The sequence below is a fragment of the Callionymus lyra genome, chromosome 1 (genome assembly GCF_982586985.1).
Source record: "Callionymus lyra chromosome 1, fCalLyr1.hap1.1, whole genome shotgun sequence".
NCBI lineage: Eukaryota > Metazoa > Chordata > Actinopteri > Syngnathiformes > Callionymidae > Callionymus > Callionymus lyra.
In genome coordinates this window covers 37,347,267-37,366,747 of record NC_141818.1, presented here as the reverse complement: position 1 = coordinate 37,366,747, position 19,481 = coordinate 37,347,267, and the positions used below count along the sequence as shown (strand labels likewise).

Genomic DNA, 19,481 nt, shown 5'->3' with positions numbered 1-19,481 from the left:
TTGTATTCCTCCGGTCTCTTTTATTGAAGCCTCGACATGAGGAATTATTTCCTGCAAGAAATTAACAAGTCTGTATATCAAGCTTGATTTTTTTTTTTTTAACGTTGCTAGGCCCGGCTTCATCTTCGTCCAAAAATGACACTTGGAGATATCCAAATCCCTCCGTGGCGCTCGTATTTAATGATCCTCTTGTGTCGAAGCCTCGACAAGATGATTCGTTCCTGATCAAATTAAACAAGTCTATATTTAGCTTGTTTTTAGTGGACGCTACTAGGCTAGCAGACTAATTCTTGCACTCGCAATGTTTTTCAATGAGGAAAAAAGACGTCAAGCAGGGTATGAGAGACTTATAACTTCGCCTAAAAACAAACTTATAAAGAATAAAGATTATAGAGTTTTTAAAGAACAATTTCGAAGGTCGAGGTTTCAATACAAGATGCACGTTAATGGAGGTATTTGGATGTTTTAAACGTTGTCTTTTTGGACGAAAGCTCCAGTTGCAACATTAAAATGAACATACATCAACTCTAAAAAGGAACAGATTACTCTGAAAATAATCCCGACCCTTATTCGACATGAGGGTGAGTAGAAAAATGGGTGAAATAACTATCACTTTAAGTGTCATGAACACGCTTTTCTAAATAAAGCGAGACGTTACTGTCATTTGAAACTCAATACAGCTGATTTCGTACTTTTTAGTGTGAGGCCCAGGAACAAATGTCTGTCAGACCGGGGCCTCGGGCTGTGTTCGTAGCAAAGATTACATTTTGTAGTGATAGGTCAGGAACGATTCTACCTAATAATCGTCCGCTCGCCACTGCCGGCAGCTGCCGACAGACGAGGGAGACGTCGGCTGGATATTCATGTTCATAAACGCTCTAAGGCGCAAACAATGATTGGGAGAACTGTAGATATCAGATGAATTGATAGTCTGCCTCGTGAATAAGGGGTTTATAAAAATAAAAAGTTAACATCTCCAGTTGATTGATTTTCTTCACACTTCTCCCTGGCTTCTGTGGTGCTCCTTGTTTCTCTGAGATGCTGAACTAACCCAGGAGGTTTGCTTCCAACAGAAATTAAATGGCGTGGGGTTATTGTACTGCACCCGGTGACACTGAGTGAGTGAAACATGGGGTGTCTAATGGTAGCAACAGCTGACCTTGTGATGAAATATGCTGTGTACTCTCTCTCACACACACACACACATGCACACTCACAGTTCTTTTTATCGAACAAATCCCCAACTCTGAAGGTCCACAGGGTGTATTGTGTGGGTTTCGGGGGCCGGCTAATGCACCACTTGGTGAAAAGGCTTCGCTGCTGGAGGAATTCAGTCGGAAAATAAAGCTGGAGGACTCACAATGGAGGCCGAGTTTGGGATAAACGTCAATATCCTTCGAAGGCGTGAGATGACAATTCAAGAAAAAAAGGGAATTTTGAAACTTTTTTCTTTTGATGAAGTTGCATTATTACCTTGAAGTCTCGTGCTGAGGGCGTGAAAGAGGGAGCGACGAAGGCCGTCTCTTTTGTGCATCGATTCTCCTCCGTTTGTTGGTCAATAGGTTTTCAAGCTGGATGTGGAGTATGCAACGTCATGTGTTACTGTTGAAACATACGAGAAAAAAAAAAAAGTCACCAGTACCGTCTGCCGGGTTCAGAGGCTTGACTTAGACAGGAGTGTGTTCTCACATGCTTCACCTTGTTAAGCCTGCGTTATGTCATCTTCAGCCTTTGAGGCCCCAAAATCCATGTGGCGGGTTCAATGGCCGTCGCCGTCACAGATAATCCCCCGAGCGTCATGCTGACTAATCATGTCCAGCCGCCGCATCCCTGTAGCCGAGTGTCTGTAGTTTGTGATCTTGTTTATTCTCATTTATGTCTCGGTGGATGATGCTCTTCTCAAGGTCGTCGGGATGCATGAATGTCAACATCTTACACCGAGGGTGCAAAACCAACTGCAAAACCAACAAAGATATAATCTGATCCTCTTTTTGGAAAATCATCGATTGGACAAGAAAAAAACACATTTATTCAACAATCGGAGAATCATTTTGAATCTTTGAAAATACAAATCTAATGTTGCACACAAGGAGTAACATAACGGTTCAATTTCTAAAGGGATAAGGTGAATATGAGAGAATTATTATTAACACTATGACACACAAAACACAGGTGCTATGAAGACGCTCTGGGAGTGTTTTAGTGTTGATGAAGGACAGTACGAGCTTAGAACAGGTATCGTTTTTCACTGTCGCTACTTCCTATCTAGGAAAGAGAAGAACCAGGTTTCTGGTAAAAAATATGTTGATAAATAAATAGATTAAAGGGATATTTCACTTAAATTGCACACATTCTCTACTCACACTCATGTTTTCTGAGAGTCTTTCTTGATTTACAGGCTGAGATTTGATGGTTTCGACGGGAGCTCACACCATGTAGTCCAGAACCACAGAACATCCAAACACCTTCCTACTGCTCGTCTTGTATTGAAGACACAACATGAGGAATATTCCCGAAAATCAATCTTTTTTTAGCGGAAACATAAAGTCATTCAAGGTGAATCTCACAAATGCGCATCATGGGATTTACCCTAGAAGACCAGGATCTTCCACGACAAACAAGCATAAAATAAAAGACTTGTTTAATTCATTTTCAGAACAATTACTCATGTTGACGCTTCAATACAAGAGGGACGTTACAGGCGAGCAGTATGGAGGTATTTGGATGTTTTTAAAGTGTCTTTTTGAACTAAGAAAAGTGAGGAACTGTCTCGTCCTACATATCGAAATACACATCTGCAAATTTTACATTCTAAAAAATAACAGATTACTCTTAAAATTTTACCAACCCTTAGTCGAGTAAGTAGAAAATGAAGATTTTAAGGTGAACTATCACTTTATGATAACGGTCAATTTTGACATTAAGCTTGGCTGTTTTCTGTCCTGTCCTTTAAGAAACATCTTAAGAAGTTTTTATTTGTTCAGGCTTTTCCTTGATTTTCTGGAACTCCTGTTGTGTTATCAGTTTTATCTTGACCTTTAAAACTTTATTGAATATTGTTTTGATTGTTTAAGAGCTTTGTGACCCTGGTCTGGAAAAGCGCTCTATAAATAAAAAATACTTACTTACTTACTCTTACTATTATACATGGTGGTGTTGTTGTATCTTGTTTGATTATGGATGGGAATTTGTGCCGCCAGACTTTCAGTATGAATTTCTAACACTGAATTTTTGTTAAAAATCAAATCAAAATTAAACTTCAAGCACTTTTATTTTTTTCTTTCAATGCATGATTAATTTCAGTATCAAATGCAACAACAATTAATACTATACAATACAATAATAGTTATATGTTAGTCTTTGTATCCTTTGTTATTTTTCTTTGATCTATGTTCTTTATCTTTATCTTTAGACTTAGATTGTATCAGCTTCTCTTTATTGCTCTTTGTTTTTGTTCTTGTTTTATTTTTTATGAAAAATTGCTGTATTTTCTGTGGCTATTGGAAAAAAAACAATTTGAAGATTGACCTTACCTTACCTTACATATCTATTAACAATTTAAAGTTAAACGTTTTTTAAAAAAGCAATAAGAGTTACGTATGAAGAAATTAAGTGATAACCCGTTGACACAAATCTACTTCTAGATGATGCTTTAATTTGAAAAAAAATTAAAAGCAAAATGAATCAAACGTGATTGCGTGACGTCACGTCAAGTGTCAATAGTGTCAACAGCTGGCGCTGTATTCAGTCATTAATAAAAAAAAAAAGCTTCGCAAGTGTGAGATGAATACAGACAAAGCGAAAAAAAAAAAAGAAAGAAAAAACTGAGCCTCTGTGTGAATGTTGAACGAAGGAGGAGATCAGTTGCTCTCTCTCTCGTCTCGCTCCGGCGCGTCGACCAATCACGGCGCGGCCCCTGCCGTCCGAGGCCACGCCCCCTCCTCGCTCCACCAGCGAGAGAAAGTCCAAAGTTGCAGAGAAGCAGGAATGACATCACAAACAAAGGCGCGCACACACACACTCGCAGCGACCGTGGAGCGAGCCGGGAGAACATCACACGCACACACGCACGCCGGCCACTGAACGAACAGGTTCGAAAAGGGGAGAAGAAAAAAAAAAAAAAAAGAGAGATTTTTTTTTTTTTTATGCGTTTTTGTGTGGAGAAAAAAAGAAAGAAAAAAAGAGTCACGTGAAAGGATTGTTCTTTTCTTCTGGTCCGAGGGGTGAAAAGAAAAAAGAGGGCAGAGAAAAAAATCGCTGGTGGTTTTGTTTTGCTCTCATGCACGACAGATTGGATCCTGCGTGTGGAAGCTGGAGCAGAGACGAGCAGCGACGAGGTAGACCTTCTTCTTCTTCTTCTTCTTCTTCTTCTTCTTCTTCTCGTGCACTGCGGTGCTGCTGCTGAGTCCTTCAACACATGTGTGTGTGCAACAGTGTTGGCTTTTTTTGTGTGTGTGTGTGTGTCGCTTCTTCACCTTTCCATCCAGAGACAAAAAAAACTCAGTGTGTGTTCATCAGGATTCTCCTCAAGTACGAGGTTTGCGCCGCAACTATTTGGATTTGGCTGCTGACGCACACACACACACACACACACACACACACACACTTACACACACACACTTACACACACACAGTTTTATAATTCAACTAAACACGTTTGAGTATTTAAACATATACACGTCTGGATACATGGATTGCTATTGGTTTCAAAAGTTTTTATTTTATTTTATTTTTTAAATGTTAAATTATTATAATAATTTTAATTATAATTTTTCAGTTTTCACTCGCGACTTATACAGGAGGAGACAAATAAAACGATCCTACTTATTTATTTATTTATTTTTTAATGAAGAAATTCATTGAAAGTTATTTATAATAATAATAAAACTGAATCATTTATTTGTATATCATTTTAATACATCGCACAAATAGCGACTGTATCTTATTTATGAAATGGGCAATTTCGAAATGAAAGTAGTTTATTGAAAGTAAATTGAAAGTTATTTTATATATATATATATTGCATACATATGTATATTGTAAGCACAACACATACAATTGCATATGATGATGAGTACATTTTTAAAATATATATATATATTCCACATGTGTGTTGTCTATTGTGTGTGTTGAAGTGATAGACGTGTTATGCGTGTGCATATATATACAAATATATATATATATAATATTAATATAATATATATACACTAAATTGGTACTTTATAGACCAAAATAAAGCACATAATAAGAATGACGACTCTCCACTTACATTTAATGCGAATTAAAAACAAACAAAACATGACTCTCACCTGTAAATGCAAAACCATGTTGCTGTTATGTCGCCCACAGTAATGTTTGTTTAATATTATATCACTTTACTTTGGTCACGTGCATCGAAAGTAAGTATAATCGCACGCCTCGGAAAAAGAAAATGTGTTTATCTTCCTTCCTTCACGAGTGTGTACATGGCTGGATGTACGGTGAGCTTCGCCCGTCCGTCAGAAATATGAAGACGGGGTTTTGCTTTTCTTCTAATTGCTTCCAGACACCAAATTTGCATTCCTTGTACTTTGTGTGTGAGTGTGAGTGTGTGTGTGTGTGTGAGAGAGTGTGTGTAATTCAAGTTTCTCCTCCAACACCGCTGAAGTATTGAAGAACGATCTGCTATTGAGTTTTAAGGGCTTTTCAACTCTCATTTTTGAGTAGAAACGGGTTTGAAAAGAAGTGTGGACGATGGCTGGTGGGAAAAGTTCCTATAATATTATCATGATTATACTGTGAGAGGGTAAAAAAAATGTGAGAAACCATCTCTCACGCTCTCAAGACGGGCGTCACATGTGTGATTACTGTTGTCAACATGGTGCACTTTCCTCTGGACGACACTTCAAGTTTCCGGGGCGAGGAGGAGAAACTGCTTGACACAAAAAAAAAAAGAGAAAAAAAAAGCATCCTCGGTTCTCTGACGGTACCTCGCGGTCGTGCAGGAGAACGGTGTGAAGAACGTCAAGTCACGTTGGCGTTGTGAGTGGGACGTGACCATTAAAGCGGACGGTGTCGTCGTGAGGGTTCAAGGGGTGTTTACTGACGGAGAGGTCGACAACATGACCAGTCGACCACTGGATGACCTGCTGATTCCATGTCGCCGCGGGGGAATACACTTGTTCGCCGTGTACAGCCGGCATGAATGCACACGTTTGTGCTGAGTGTGTGCGGAAAATACTCCTATTATGGCTTTAAAGGTTGGATAGAAAAGATCGAGGTTTTCCTGTATTCGCCTCCTCTGTTGTCATGATGATGCGTCGTGTTCCTGAGAGGATTGTTTTTTTTTCTTCCTTTTATTATATATTTTTTTATAATGTTGGCCACGAATATATGCCTTTGTGAGGCAGTGTTTGGCACTTCCTGTTTCATCGGATAATATTATAACAATTGAATCCCAAACACACACACACACAATATTTAAATAATCAATCAGCTTTTGATCAATACAATGGCGTGACAGTCCCAACAGGATGTTACTAAAGTAGTGTGTGACAGTGTGTGTGTGTGTTGTAGCATGAATTAAATATAAAACTCATCATGTTGTCACACGAACATAATCGTGTTTTTTTTATTGTCGAAGGATTTGTTGTTGTTATTTTCTTTTTACTTTGGTTGACGAGTCAAATGCGAAGCGTCGCCACTTCCTGTTGCTAACGGTTAGCATCGAACTTCTCCGGGATTTAAAAAAAACAAACAATTTTAAACCCAAAACCGTTTCTGACGTGTCGATTTGTGCGTTTGACTTTTAATCAAAGCGCCCAAATTTCTTCATTCATCACGAATGACTCAGGAATTTTTATTTTCTCATGATGGGTGTCAATGTTGTCTATTATTTCTTTTTCAGAAGTACACAATATTCAGGTTGACAAGCATTGATAGGATGATTGTTAACTTCACTCTTTCGATTCCTCATCACATCCAAACGTCTCGTCTCTCTTAATATGCAGTGACTTTTTAAAAAAAATCTCACATTCGACCTCATGACCTTCAACGAAAAGGTTCCTCATTAACAACCGGCGACACGTTAATACAGTCATGAGAACGAGCAACTTGCAGTCGCACACAGACAGTCACAGACTCACACACGCATAGACTTAACACACATTAAAGGAAATGCATTTTCGCACACATGCACATAGACACACAGTCATGCATACATAGACACACAAACAGACAGTCACAGACTCACACACGCATAGACTTAACACACATTAAAGTAAATGCATTTTCGCACACATGCACATAGACACACAGTCATGCATACATAGACACACACACAGACAGTCACAGACTCACACAAGCATAGACTTGAACACACACTAAAGTAAATGAATTTACGCACACATGCATGTAGACACACAATCATGCATACATAGACACACACACACAGACAGTCACAGACTCACACACGCATAGACTTGAACACACACTAAAGTAAATGCATTTACGCACACATGCATGTAGACACACAATCATGCATACATAGACACACACACACACAGACAGTCACAGACTCACACACGCATAGACTTGAACACACACTAAAGTAAATGCATTTACGCACACATGCATGTAGACACACAATCATGCATACATAGACACACACACAGACAGTTGCAGACTCACACACGCATAGACTTGAATGCACACTAAAGCAGACACACATGCATATATAGACACACACACAATCATGCATACATAGACACAAACACACACAAACTCATGCATACATAGAGACACGAACACATTCATGCACACAGAGACTTGCACACGTATTTATAATTTGACACACAAACAGAAGCACTCATAGACACACGGACTCACACACACGCATAAACACACACTAATACACATGCATAGACACACAAACACACATGCACATGCACAGTCATGCACATACACACACAAAGACTCACACACATAGACTTATGACACAGTCATGCACACACAGAGTCAAAGGCACACACTTACACACTCATGCACAGACACACACACACACATTCATCCACAGACACACGCAAACTCATGCAGACATACACTTGAGCACACGCACACAGATGCTCTCTCACATACACACACTTATGCACACACGCTCACACACTACACTTATTTACACACTCACAATTACAGACTCTCTCTCACAAACACACACCCTCGTGCACAGACGCGCACACTTACACTTGTGCACACACAGACACACACACAGATTCTCTCTCACAAACACACACACACGCATGCACAAAGACACACACACCGTCATGCACACTTACACTTGTGCAGACACACACACATTCTCTCTCACACACAGAGACACACACACACATTCTTTCTCACACACAGACACACACACACACATTTTATCTTACACACAGAAACACACATAGAGATTGTCTCACACATAGACACACTCACACACAAATTCTCTCTCAGACAGACACACAAACACAGATTTTCTCTCAAACACACACATATTCTCTCTCACACAGACACACAAACAAAGATTTTCTCTCAAACACACACAGATTCTCTCTCAGACAGACACACAAACACAGATTTTCTCTCAAACACACACATATTCTCTCTCACACAGACTCACAAACACAGATTTTCTCTCAAACACACACAGATTCTCTCTCACACAGACACACAAACACAGATTTTCTCTCAAACACACACATATTCTCTCTCACACAGACACACAAACACAGATTTTCTCTCAAACACACACATATTCTCTCTCACACACACACACACACAGATTCTCCCTCACACACAGACACACAAACACAGATTTTCTCTCAAACACACACAGATTCTCTCTCACACACACACACACACACACAGATTCTCCCTCACACACAGACACACAAACACAGATTTTCTCTCAAACACACACAGATTCTCTCTCACACAGACACACACACATAGATTCTCTCTCTCACACAGAGATTGTCTCTCCCACAGAAACACAAACACAGATTTTCTCTATGACACACACACACACACACACACACACAGATTCTCCCTCTCACACACACACACACACACACACACACAGATTCCCCCTCACACACAGACACACACACACAGATTCTCTCTCTCACACAGAGATTGTCTCTCCCACAGAAACACAAACACAGATTTTCTCTTAGACACACACACAGATTCTCCCTCTCACACACACACACACACACACACACACAGATTCCCCCTCACACACAGACACACACACACAGATTCTCTCTCTCACACAGAGATTGTCTCTCCCACAGAAACACAAACACAGATTTTCTCTTAGACACACACACAGAGATTCTCCCTGACACACAGACACACACACACACACACAGATCCTCTCGCACACAGACACACACACTCTCTGTATCTTTGTCTCGGTGGTTGAGGCAGACAAAGACAGATGATGTGACAGGGAAACAGTCCACAGCACCTGGTTGTGATGGGGTCGCTCGCGGAATTGGGGGGTTGGTGCGAGTCGCGTGGAGCCGGGGGAGCCTGTTAGTGGATGAAACCGGCTTGTGTTTAAAAACAACCTCCAAGAGTTGAAACACGCCACCGTGATCTGAATCATGACGATAATCTGGCGCTGATGAAGCCGTTGACACGTTGTTTAGCAGATGATTTGTGACGACTCGTCTCTTTAATCACTTCACGTTAGAACAACTCTAATCAATTCAATATGTCGTTACAGACCAGCTAACCATGGTCGCACACACGTGTTACACTCCCACTGTGTGCTCCTGACGATATGTGTAATTGCACTCACACACTTACACACACACATATGCTGATATATACACTCCTGCACATTCTCAAACTCACACTCATGCAGGTAAATGCACACAAACTCATGCTAACGCACAAACACATGCTAACACACATATCCTAAAACACTAACACACACACATGCTCACATGGATGCAAACACGCACTCTCATGCATGCACACAAACTCACACACATGCAGATAAACACACAAACACACATATGCTGATATGGATACGTTCATTCTTACACTAAAACTCACACGTAACTCATGCATAACATGTTAACACACAAACGCACACTTGCATGCATGCCTGTAAACTTACACACATTCATACATAAACACACACATGCATACATAAACACATACACACATTGACACGTATAAACACGTACACACACAGAAACATAGAAACACATGCACACACTCACACACATGAATACATAAACACACACACATGCATACATAATCACACACACATGCACACATAAACACACACACTCACACACAAGCATACATAATCACACACACATGCATACATAATCACACACACATGCATACATAAACACACACACCTTCACCACATGCATACACAAACACATACACACATTGACACACATAAACACACGCATACATAAACACACACATGCAAACACATACACACATTGACACACATACTCACACACACACGCATACATAAACACACACACACGCATGCTAAACAAACATGTACACACATTGACACACATAAACACACACACCTACACACACGCATACACAAACACATACACACATTGACACACATAAACACACACATTGGATCACATGTACACATAAACACACACACATGCATACACAAACACATACACGCATTGACACACACACATTGAAACACATGCACATATAAACACACACACATTGAAACACATGCACACATAAACACACACACATTGAAACACATGCACATATAAACACACATTGAAACACATGCATACACAAACACACACCGACACACACAAACACACACACATTGAAACACATGCACACATAAACACACACACATTGAAACACATGCATACATAAACACATACACACATTGAAACACATGCACATATAAACACACATTGAAACACATGCATACATAAACACATACACACATTGAAACACATGCACATATAAACACACATTGAAACACATGCATACACAAACACACACACACACACATTGAAACACATGCACATATAAACACACACACATAGAAACACATGCACATATAAACACACATTGAAACACATGCATACACAAACACACACACACACCGACACACACAAACACACACACATTGAAACACATGCACATATAAACACACACACATTGAAACACATGCACACATAAACACACACACATTGAAACACATGCACACATAAACACACACACATTGAAACACATGCACACATAAACACACACACATTGAAACACATGCACATATAAACACACATTGAAACACATGCATACACAAACACACACACACACACACAGACACACACAAACACACACACATTGAAATACATGCACACATAAACACACACACATTGAAACACATGCACACATAAACACACACACATTGAAACACATGCATACATAAACACACACACATTGAAACACATGCACACATAAACACACACACATTGAAACACATGCATACATAAACAAACACACATTGAAACACATGCACACATAAACACACACACATTGAAACACATGCACACATAAACACACACACATTGAAACACATGCACACATAAACACACACACATTGAAACACATGCACACATAAACACACACACATTGAAACACATGCATACATAAACACACACACATTGAAACACATGCACACATAAACACACACACATTGAAACACATGCACACATAAACACACACACATTGAAACACATGCATACATAAACACACACACATTGAAACACATGCATACATAAACACACACACATTGAAACACATGCACATATAAACACACACACATTGAAACACATGCACACATAAACACACACACATTGAAACACATGCACACATAAACACACACACATTGAAACACATGCACATATAAACACACACACATTGAAACACATGCATACATAAACACACACACATTGAAACACATGCATACATAAACACACACACATTGAAACACATGCACACACAAACAGACACACATTGAAACACATGCACACATAAACAAACACACATTGAAAGACATGCACACATAAACACATACACACATTGAAACACATGCACACATAAACACACACACATTGAAACACATGCACACATAAACACACACACATTGAAACACATGCACATATAAACACACACACATTGAAACACATGCACACATAAACACACACACATTGAAACACATGCACACATAAACACACACACATTGAAACACATGCACACATAAACACACACACATTGAAACACATGCACACATAAACACACACACATTGAAACACATGCATACATAAACACACACACATTGAAACACATGCATACATAAACACACACACATTGAAACACATGCACATATAAACACACACACATTGAAACACATGCACACATAAACACACACACATTGAAACACATGCACACATAAACACACACACATTGAAACACATGCACACATAAACACACACACATTGAAACACATGCATACACAAACACACACACACCGACACACATAAACACATACACACATTGAAACACATGCATACATAAACACACACACATTGAAACACATGCACACATAAACACACACACATTGAAAGACATGCATACATAAACAAACACACATTGAAACACATGCACACATAAACACACACACATTGAAACACATGCACACATAAACACACACACATTGAAACACATGCATACACAAACACACACACACCGACACACATAAACACATACACACATTGAAACACATGCATACATAAACACACACACATTGAAACACATGCACACATAAACACACACACATTGAAAGACATGCATACATAAACAAACACACATTGAAACACATGCACACATAAACACACACACATTGAAACACATGCACACATAAACACACACACATTGAAACACATGCATACACAAACACACACACACCGACACACATAAACACATACACACATTGAAACACATGCATACATAAACACACACACATTGAAACACATGCACACATAAACACACACACATTGAAAGACATGAATACACAAACACACACATTTTTCTATTGTTTATAACAAAAGGAGAAACAAAACTCGACGTCTTTATTCTCCTAACAAGCTCCTGTGATGGATTCAATCCCCGGCCTCACGTACACTAGATCCGCACATACATGGAGCACCGACGGCCGAGACACTAGATGTAATGAGTGTCAGGTCGGATGAAGGACTTGCTCCGTCAACAAGTGCACAACTTTCACCCACGGCTCGCTGAACACCGTTAACCCGCCACGGAAAAAAAAACACTTGGACGGAGAGACAATTTATTTGTGATGAACGTTGGCTCCAGAAAAAAGTTGAAACCCAAACAAGGTTCTGCCAATTAGGGCAGAAAAAGCGAGAGTACTTTTCTACTCTTGCGGATTTAACAAGGCCCCAGTTTGCATGTAATCATTTGTGAGCGTACACAGTATTTTTCACCTTTAAATCTCTCAAAGCACCTCGGTGTGCTCTCTTGATGCATCACTTTTCCTCTTTACTGCACAGTTTTAGTACCTGCATACATATTCTCTCCCAGTAATTATCCTCGTCTTCTCGCTCCATGCCGCCAAAAAACACATTTGCATTAAAAACACAAGTCGGTAAACGGTGAGCAAAATGCTTTAGCATTCTACACAGATGCAATGTAGTAGTGTGGTAACAAGATATATTTGTAGTATTGTCGAGTACTCGACTCACAATTCACAGACCACAGGACTCTTAACGAAGTTGTAAGTCTCGTCAATTTGTTTTCCAAACCGATATATGTCCTAAAATCTGCTTTAAAAGCCGAGCGTATCCTCTCGTCCTCAGTCATCACAGGGATTTCATAGTTACTTTTGTTGAAGATTTAGTAAGTCCAGTTGAATTGCAAAAATTATCAAAATATCGTGTATACCTGCATGTTAAAAACTTCGATTTTTATTTATTTTGTACACACCTTATTGAAATATTAACCATAAACAAAAATATGAAGAAAAATATAATATGATTTCAAAGATATCAATGTTTTCCTGTCTAAAATACAGATATTTGGCATATATTTTAAAGTATATACATGACTCAAGCACTATTAAGAAAAACTTTTTTCTAAAAGTAATAAATAATTTATTAATATTTTTGATTAAATAAAATAATAATTATAAAAAGTACTTTGATGTTTAAAAAAATTGCAATATTTAAGTGTTTTCTTACACCTCTACTACTTCAGGTGCAACAACCAGTCCATGTATTTCATAGTAGGACGAGGCTTCATAATTTACTGAACATGTTAAAGAGTACCATTTACTAGGATTTGAATCTTCTCCAAGAATGATGAACTAAAACACATTCAAAGGTGAACGTATTCTTGATCGAAACTTGATAATACTCGACCAATCACAGCAGAGTAGGCGTGGTTTTGGTAAACAAGATTTCATCTCCAGGAAAAACAAAGAGTTTTATACAAACGCACATATACTAATGAGTACAATAGAGGTCCAAGATCAATTCAATCAACAAATAAGTTGACTTTAGTTTGGATTATATATTTCATATATAGTTGTTGTGTACCTGAATGTTGTCAACAGCAGTAAAGTGTACACAACAGATGCACGGCCTCATCGGTCCAGACTGAGTGACATGTGTCGCGTGTCACACTCGGCTTCCATCAGGATAATGATGGGAGTGAAATATAGATGATCTGCATCACACCAGCTGTCCTGCAGTACACAATCACAAGTACACACGTTTGTTTGTTTGAGTGTTTGTCGTGACGTAGGCGTGGACACACACACACGCACACACGCTGATGCGCGCACAAAAAAAATTAAGATGAAAGCTGTCGCCGACAGATTAGTGGTTCATTTAATTACGTCCGGCAGCCGTTTTTAAACACTACGACCGTCTCGTTCTTATAAGGATAACTTTTCTTTTTTGTGTGTGTTAATGAATGAAGGGCAGAATTCAAACCTGAATTAAATCCATGTGTACATAAGAAAAAAACAAAAAAACATTGTTGTGAGTCTCCTCACGTCGGTGCTGATGCAGGACTGGTGTTACTCTGTCGTTACCCTCGCGCCAGTACATCCTCGGTCACATGGCCACCAGCTCTGCAGGGGCTAAAATGCTCTTCCAGCTCAGACACCGTGCAAGCCGGAGAAAATGACAAAAAATTACTGTTCAATGTGGTGAGTACTGCACCAATAACCCCCCCGCCCCTCCTTCCCCTGACTCCATCCCTTCCTACCCTGGGTTGTTAACGAAAACTCTGAGGAAACATTTCCTTCAAAGAGCCATTACCACGTGAGGGAAAACGAGACCGAAAGAGGGTGATGCCGAAAAACAAAAAAAAAAACCCAGAGGCTAAACGTACTTTGCAAAATAAATAAAAAACCATGACTGATGGAATGAGTGAGGTTTGTTCCATAACATAAAAGAGTCCGTGGTGCGTTGAATAACGGAGGGAGAAAATATTTAGGCAAATAAAAATCTACTTTATTAACAAATTAAGAACAGAAAACGGTGTGATTTTTTTTTTTTTTTTCAATGTAAACAAGGGGTGTAAGAAAATTGTTGTCGTATTATAAATACTATATCGACTATATATACAACAACCAGCTGTGATTACGTCCTCCGTAGCTATTAAATCCTGTGAGATCCTGGCGATGGCTGAGGACTAGAGGATACAGTCGGCTCAATTAAATTTTACTTTTGTAAGTGTGTTCAAGATAAACTAATTACTTTTTTTTTTAATTTACACTGGAATACAAATGTTTACAGGGTTGGTTCAGTTTTGTTGCAATTAAATCTCTGGTCGCTAGATGGCAGCAGTCATTACATCCTCCGCAGCTATTAAATCATGTGAGATCCTGGCGATAGCTGAGGACGAGAGGATGCAGTCGGCTCAATTAAATTTTACTTTTGTAAGTGTGTTCAAGATAAACTACATTTTTTAAAAATTTACACTGGAATACAAATGTTTACAGGGTTGGTTCAGTTTTGTTGCAATTAAACCTCCGGCCGCTAGATGGCAGCAGTCATTACGTCCTCCGCAGCTATACAAAAAAATGAAATCCTGTGAGATCCCGGCGATGGCTGAGGACGAGAGGATATAGTCGGCTCAATGAAATTTTACTTTTGTTAGTGTGTTCGAGATAAACAAATTAGATTTTTTTTTTTATTTACAACGGAATACAAATATTTACTAAATTGGTTCATGTTCATTGCAATTAAACCCGCTAGATGGCAGCAGTCATGACGTCCTCCGCAGCTAAAGAAAAAATGTAATCATGTGAGATCCCACCAATGGCTGAGGACGAGAGGATACTGTCAGCTCAATTTAAATTTTCCTTTTGTAAGTGTGTTTGAGATCAAATATTTGGATTCTTTTCTACTGTTAACATTCAGCAGCTAAATGAACAATGAAATCCCACGAGATCCTGCCAATGACTGAGGGCGAGAGGATACAGTGGCAGCTTTTAAATCTGATGACTGGAAATATTTTGGTTTCAAAACAAATGAAAGCAGTTACGACTTCTTCAAGGGTCATGTGGTCTGTAAATTCTGCAACACCAGAGTCAAGTACTCGACAATACTACAAATATATTCTTGTTCCTACAGTATTATGATATATACCACAGTAAATTGTATCGTTATGAGTATCTTATCACCAGATTCTTGCCACATACACACCCCTATTGCAAGCACAGTATTCTTGAGTCTGTGAGGCAACAATAACAAAAACCTTACACGTTACAATGCCGAGTTAAATCACCAGCAATTTCAACGAAGGCCGTTAAACATTTGTTTCGGTTCCGATCCGTGGTTAAGGTGGTCTGCGACTGAGGGGCTGAAAGGAGGTCTTGTAATGTCAGCACATCCACAACTCACACGCGTACAGTAGATGATTTCGAGGTCACTGTTAGCCTAGGGGCTAAGAGCGAGCGGTCACTCTGTCACTCTGTCTGCCAATGTGTGTTTGTCTCTGCACAGAGGTGTGTTTAATGCATTGAGAAACACTGGCACAAACACACACACACACACACACAAAATCCACACAATCAGAAAAAAATGACTTGAATTATTATCAATGAGTTGATGAAGTCCAGGTTGTATAATCTTTGGCTTTGAGCAACTACTGTTATTATATTGTAACACATATTGTGTTTTAAACGAGCACTTAAAATAAAAAAATCAATCATTGAAACGTTTTCCCCAGAGGAGTGCGGTGCGTTCAATAACGTCGGACCGTCCGTGGTGCATTAAATAACGTGGGACAAATAATAATGGACAGAAAATCATTTCTAAAATGAAAATGTACTAAAATCAAATAATAAAAAAGAAAAGGTTGTGCTTACTGTATCGAAAAATAATTATATATATATATATATAAAAAAATATATATATATATAATAGTTATTCAACGGTTTATATATTTTTTAAAAGTGTGTTTAAAATAAAGAATATATAAATAACTTACATATTCACATGTTAGTGTCAAGAGTTATTTTGAAACTGTTATAAATCTACTTCAATACATTGGTGATAATAAAGTGATAAATACTCCAGATTCAGATTCACTCAGAAAATTAACTTCCGATAAATAAACTATTAAATCAAGTGCATCAATTATCCGAAAGTGGAAATAAACCCTTGACAAATAACCTGAATATACCCAAATAAAAGTACAATTAAAATGAGGTATTATTCTTTCAGCAAATAGACACAGAATTAAATGATGATTCCTCCCTTCATTTCCAAAGCGTGTTCTTTTATAAAAGAAGAAACATTTGAGTTGTAGGTAAAGGCGATTTTTATTATTTACTTTATTTACAGTTAACATGCAAATATTCACAGCGTTTGTTTGTTCATGGCAGTAGTCATTACGCACTTGACTGAGGACGAGAGGATACTCGAGAAGCTTTCAACAAAAAAACCTCTCCCCGACCTCTGATATATAGAGTTTGTAACTCGAGAGACGATGGATGGTTAAATACCACGACCTACAACAGAGGCTTGAGACAAACATGGTTTTCATCGACAATAACTGCCACTGTGTTCCACACATCCCTCCACCTTCCCTGTTATTCTGCCTAATCCCTAACGGTGTCGGGGGGGAGACTTCAGGCTCGCCCTGAACCTTCCCCCCCCAGACTATCAGGACACACCAATGATTGTTCTTCGTTTTATATTCTATGTTTTTGCTCTGACAGAGGGGTTTCCATGCCCTCTACCCCCTGAGGATCACCTGTCATCGGCCAATCCTACTGTCTCTATGATTATCTATTGTTAGCTGATAATATTGTGTATATATGTATATCAGGGCCTTCGGAAAATTTAAAGGTTGAATTTAACATTTTAAAAGCTTGGATTTTATATTGAAACATTGTAAAGCATTTATTTTCTTAAGATAGTTGAATTAAATATTTTCTATTTTAAATTATTTTTATTTTTAATAATAATAGAAATATAGGTTTAAGAAAAGGTTGATTGAATGTAAAAAAAAAAAGGTATTTTCTCAAAATGCATTCATTTTTTACACATAGAGTTTGATATTCTTATTCCAATAATTCAGAAAATGTTTTTCTAAATTCAACATTTGTCAATTTAAAGCCTTTAAATTCAAATATAAAAAAATATTGAAAGGAATACATTTAAATGGCAAAAAAATTAAAATACATTGATTAATTATTATTAATTATTTGAATTATAATGTCTACAATTTTTTTTTAAAACATAATGAAATTACTACAACAAAAAAAATTAAACGCTTTAATACCAAAATGATTAAATTCAAAAACAAGTTTCAACATTAAAATGTTAAATTCAACTGATAAAACGAATATACTTCGACAGGCTCTGTCTCTCTGCTGTACTCGCCTTAAACAAATATCCCTAGATATTCTCCTTCTCTTCAAAAACCGTACATTCATGCCTCGAATCTTAGATGTTTTCACAAGACTCTCCAGAAAGTTCTCCTGGCAGAGAGAAAGCTGGATCTTTTCCTGAGTGGAACGATCAGATTTCATTTCATTCTGGGGGGAAATAGTTGTTTTAATTGACGTCTGTGTTTCTGCGACTCGTCGTGGAACTAACAACGAACAGACAGGAAGGGTAAGAACAAGAATAACTTGGATAATTGCTGCCGTTTGAAATGAAAACCCTCTGACACACTGCTGTGGAAAACATGCCGGTGCGGAACATGTTTAAAGCGATATCAAAAACAGATGGATGTTTTGGCTGCAGCCGCCGTTATCAGAGGCCTCATTTTTTTTTTTTCAACGGTGCTGTGAGCGAGTCTCCCGCACTGTGAAGGTTCTCTACACTGAATCCTTCACACCAGCGTCAGGACGGGGGTGAGAAGATATGGATATGTTTAAATATTGCAGCATTTCT

At 38.5% G+C, this 19,481-nt stretch overlaps 1 protein-coding gene across 4 annotated transcripts in view; it reads left to right on the top strand.

The window, feature by feature from the left end:
* Window positions 1–3,576: 3,576 nt before the first annotated feature.
* The window catches only part of tenm3 (teneurin transmembrane protein 3), a 60,390-nt gene continuing 44,485 nt past the window's right edge, over window positions 3,577–19,481 (top strand). For all 4 annotated transcript variants that reach the window (XM_087806302.1, XM_087806295.1, XM_087806292.1 and 1 more), the window contains exon 1: window positions 3,577–4,337. In XM_087806302.1, coding sequence (XP_087662428.1) covers window positions 4,280–4,337 — 58 coding nt within the window. In that variant the 5' untranslated portion in view covers window positions 3,577–4,279. The remainder of the gene's footprint in view (window positions 4,338–19,481) is intronic.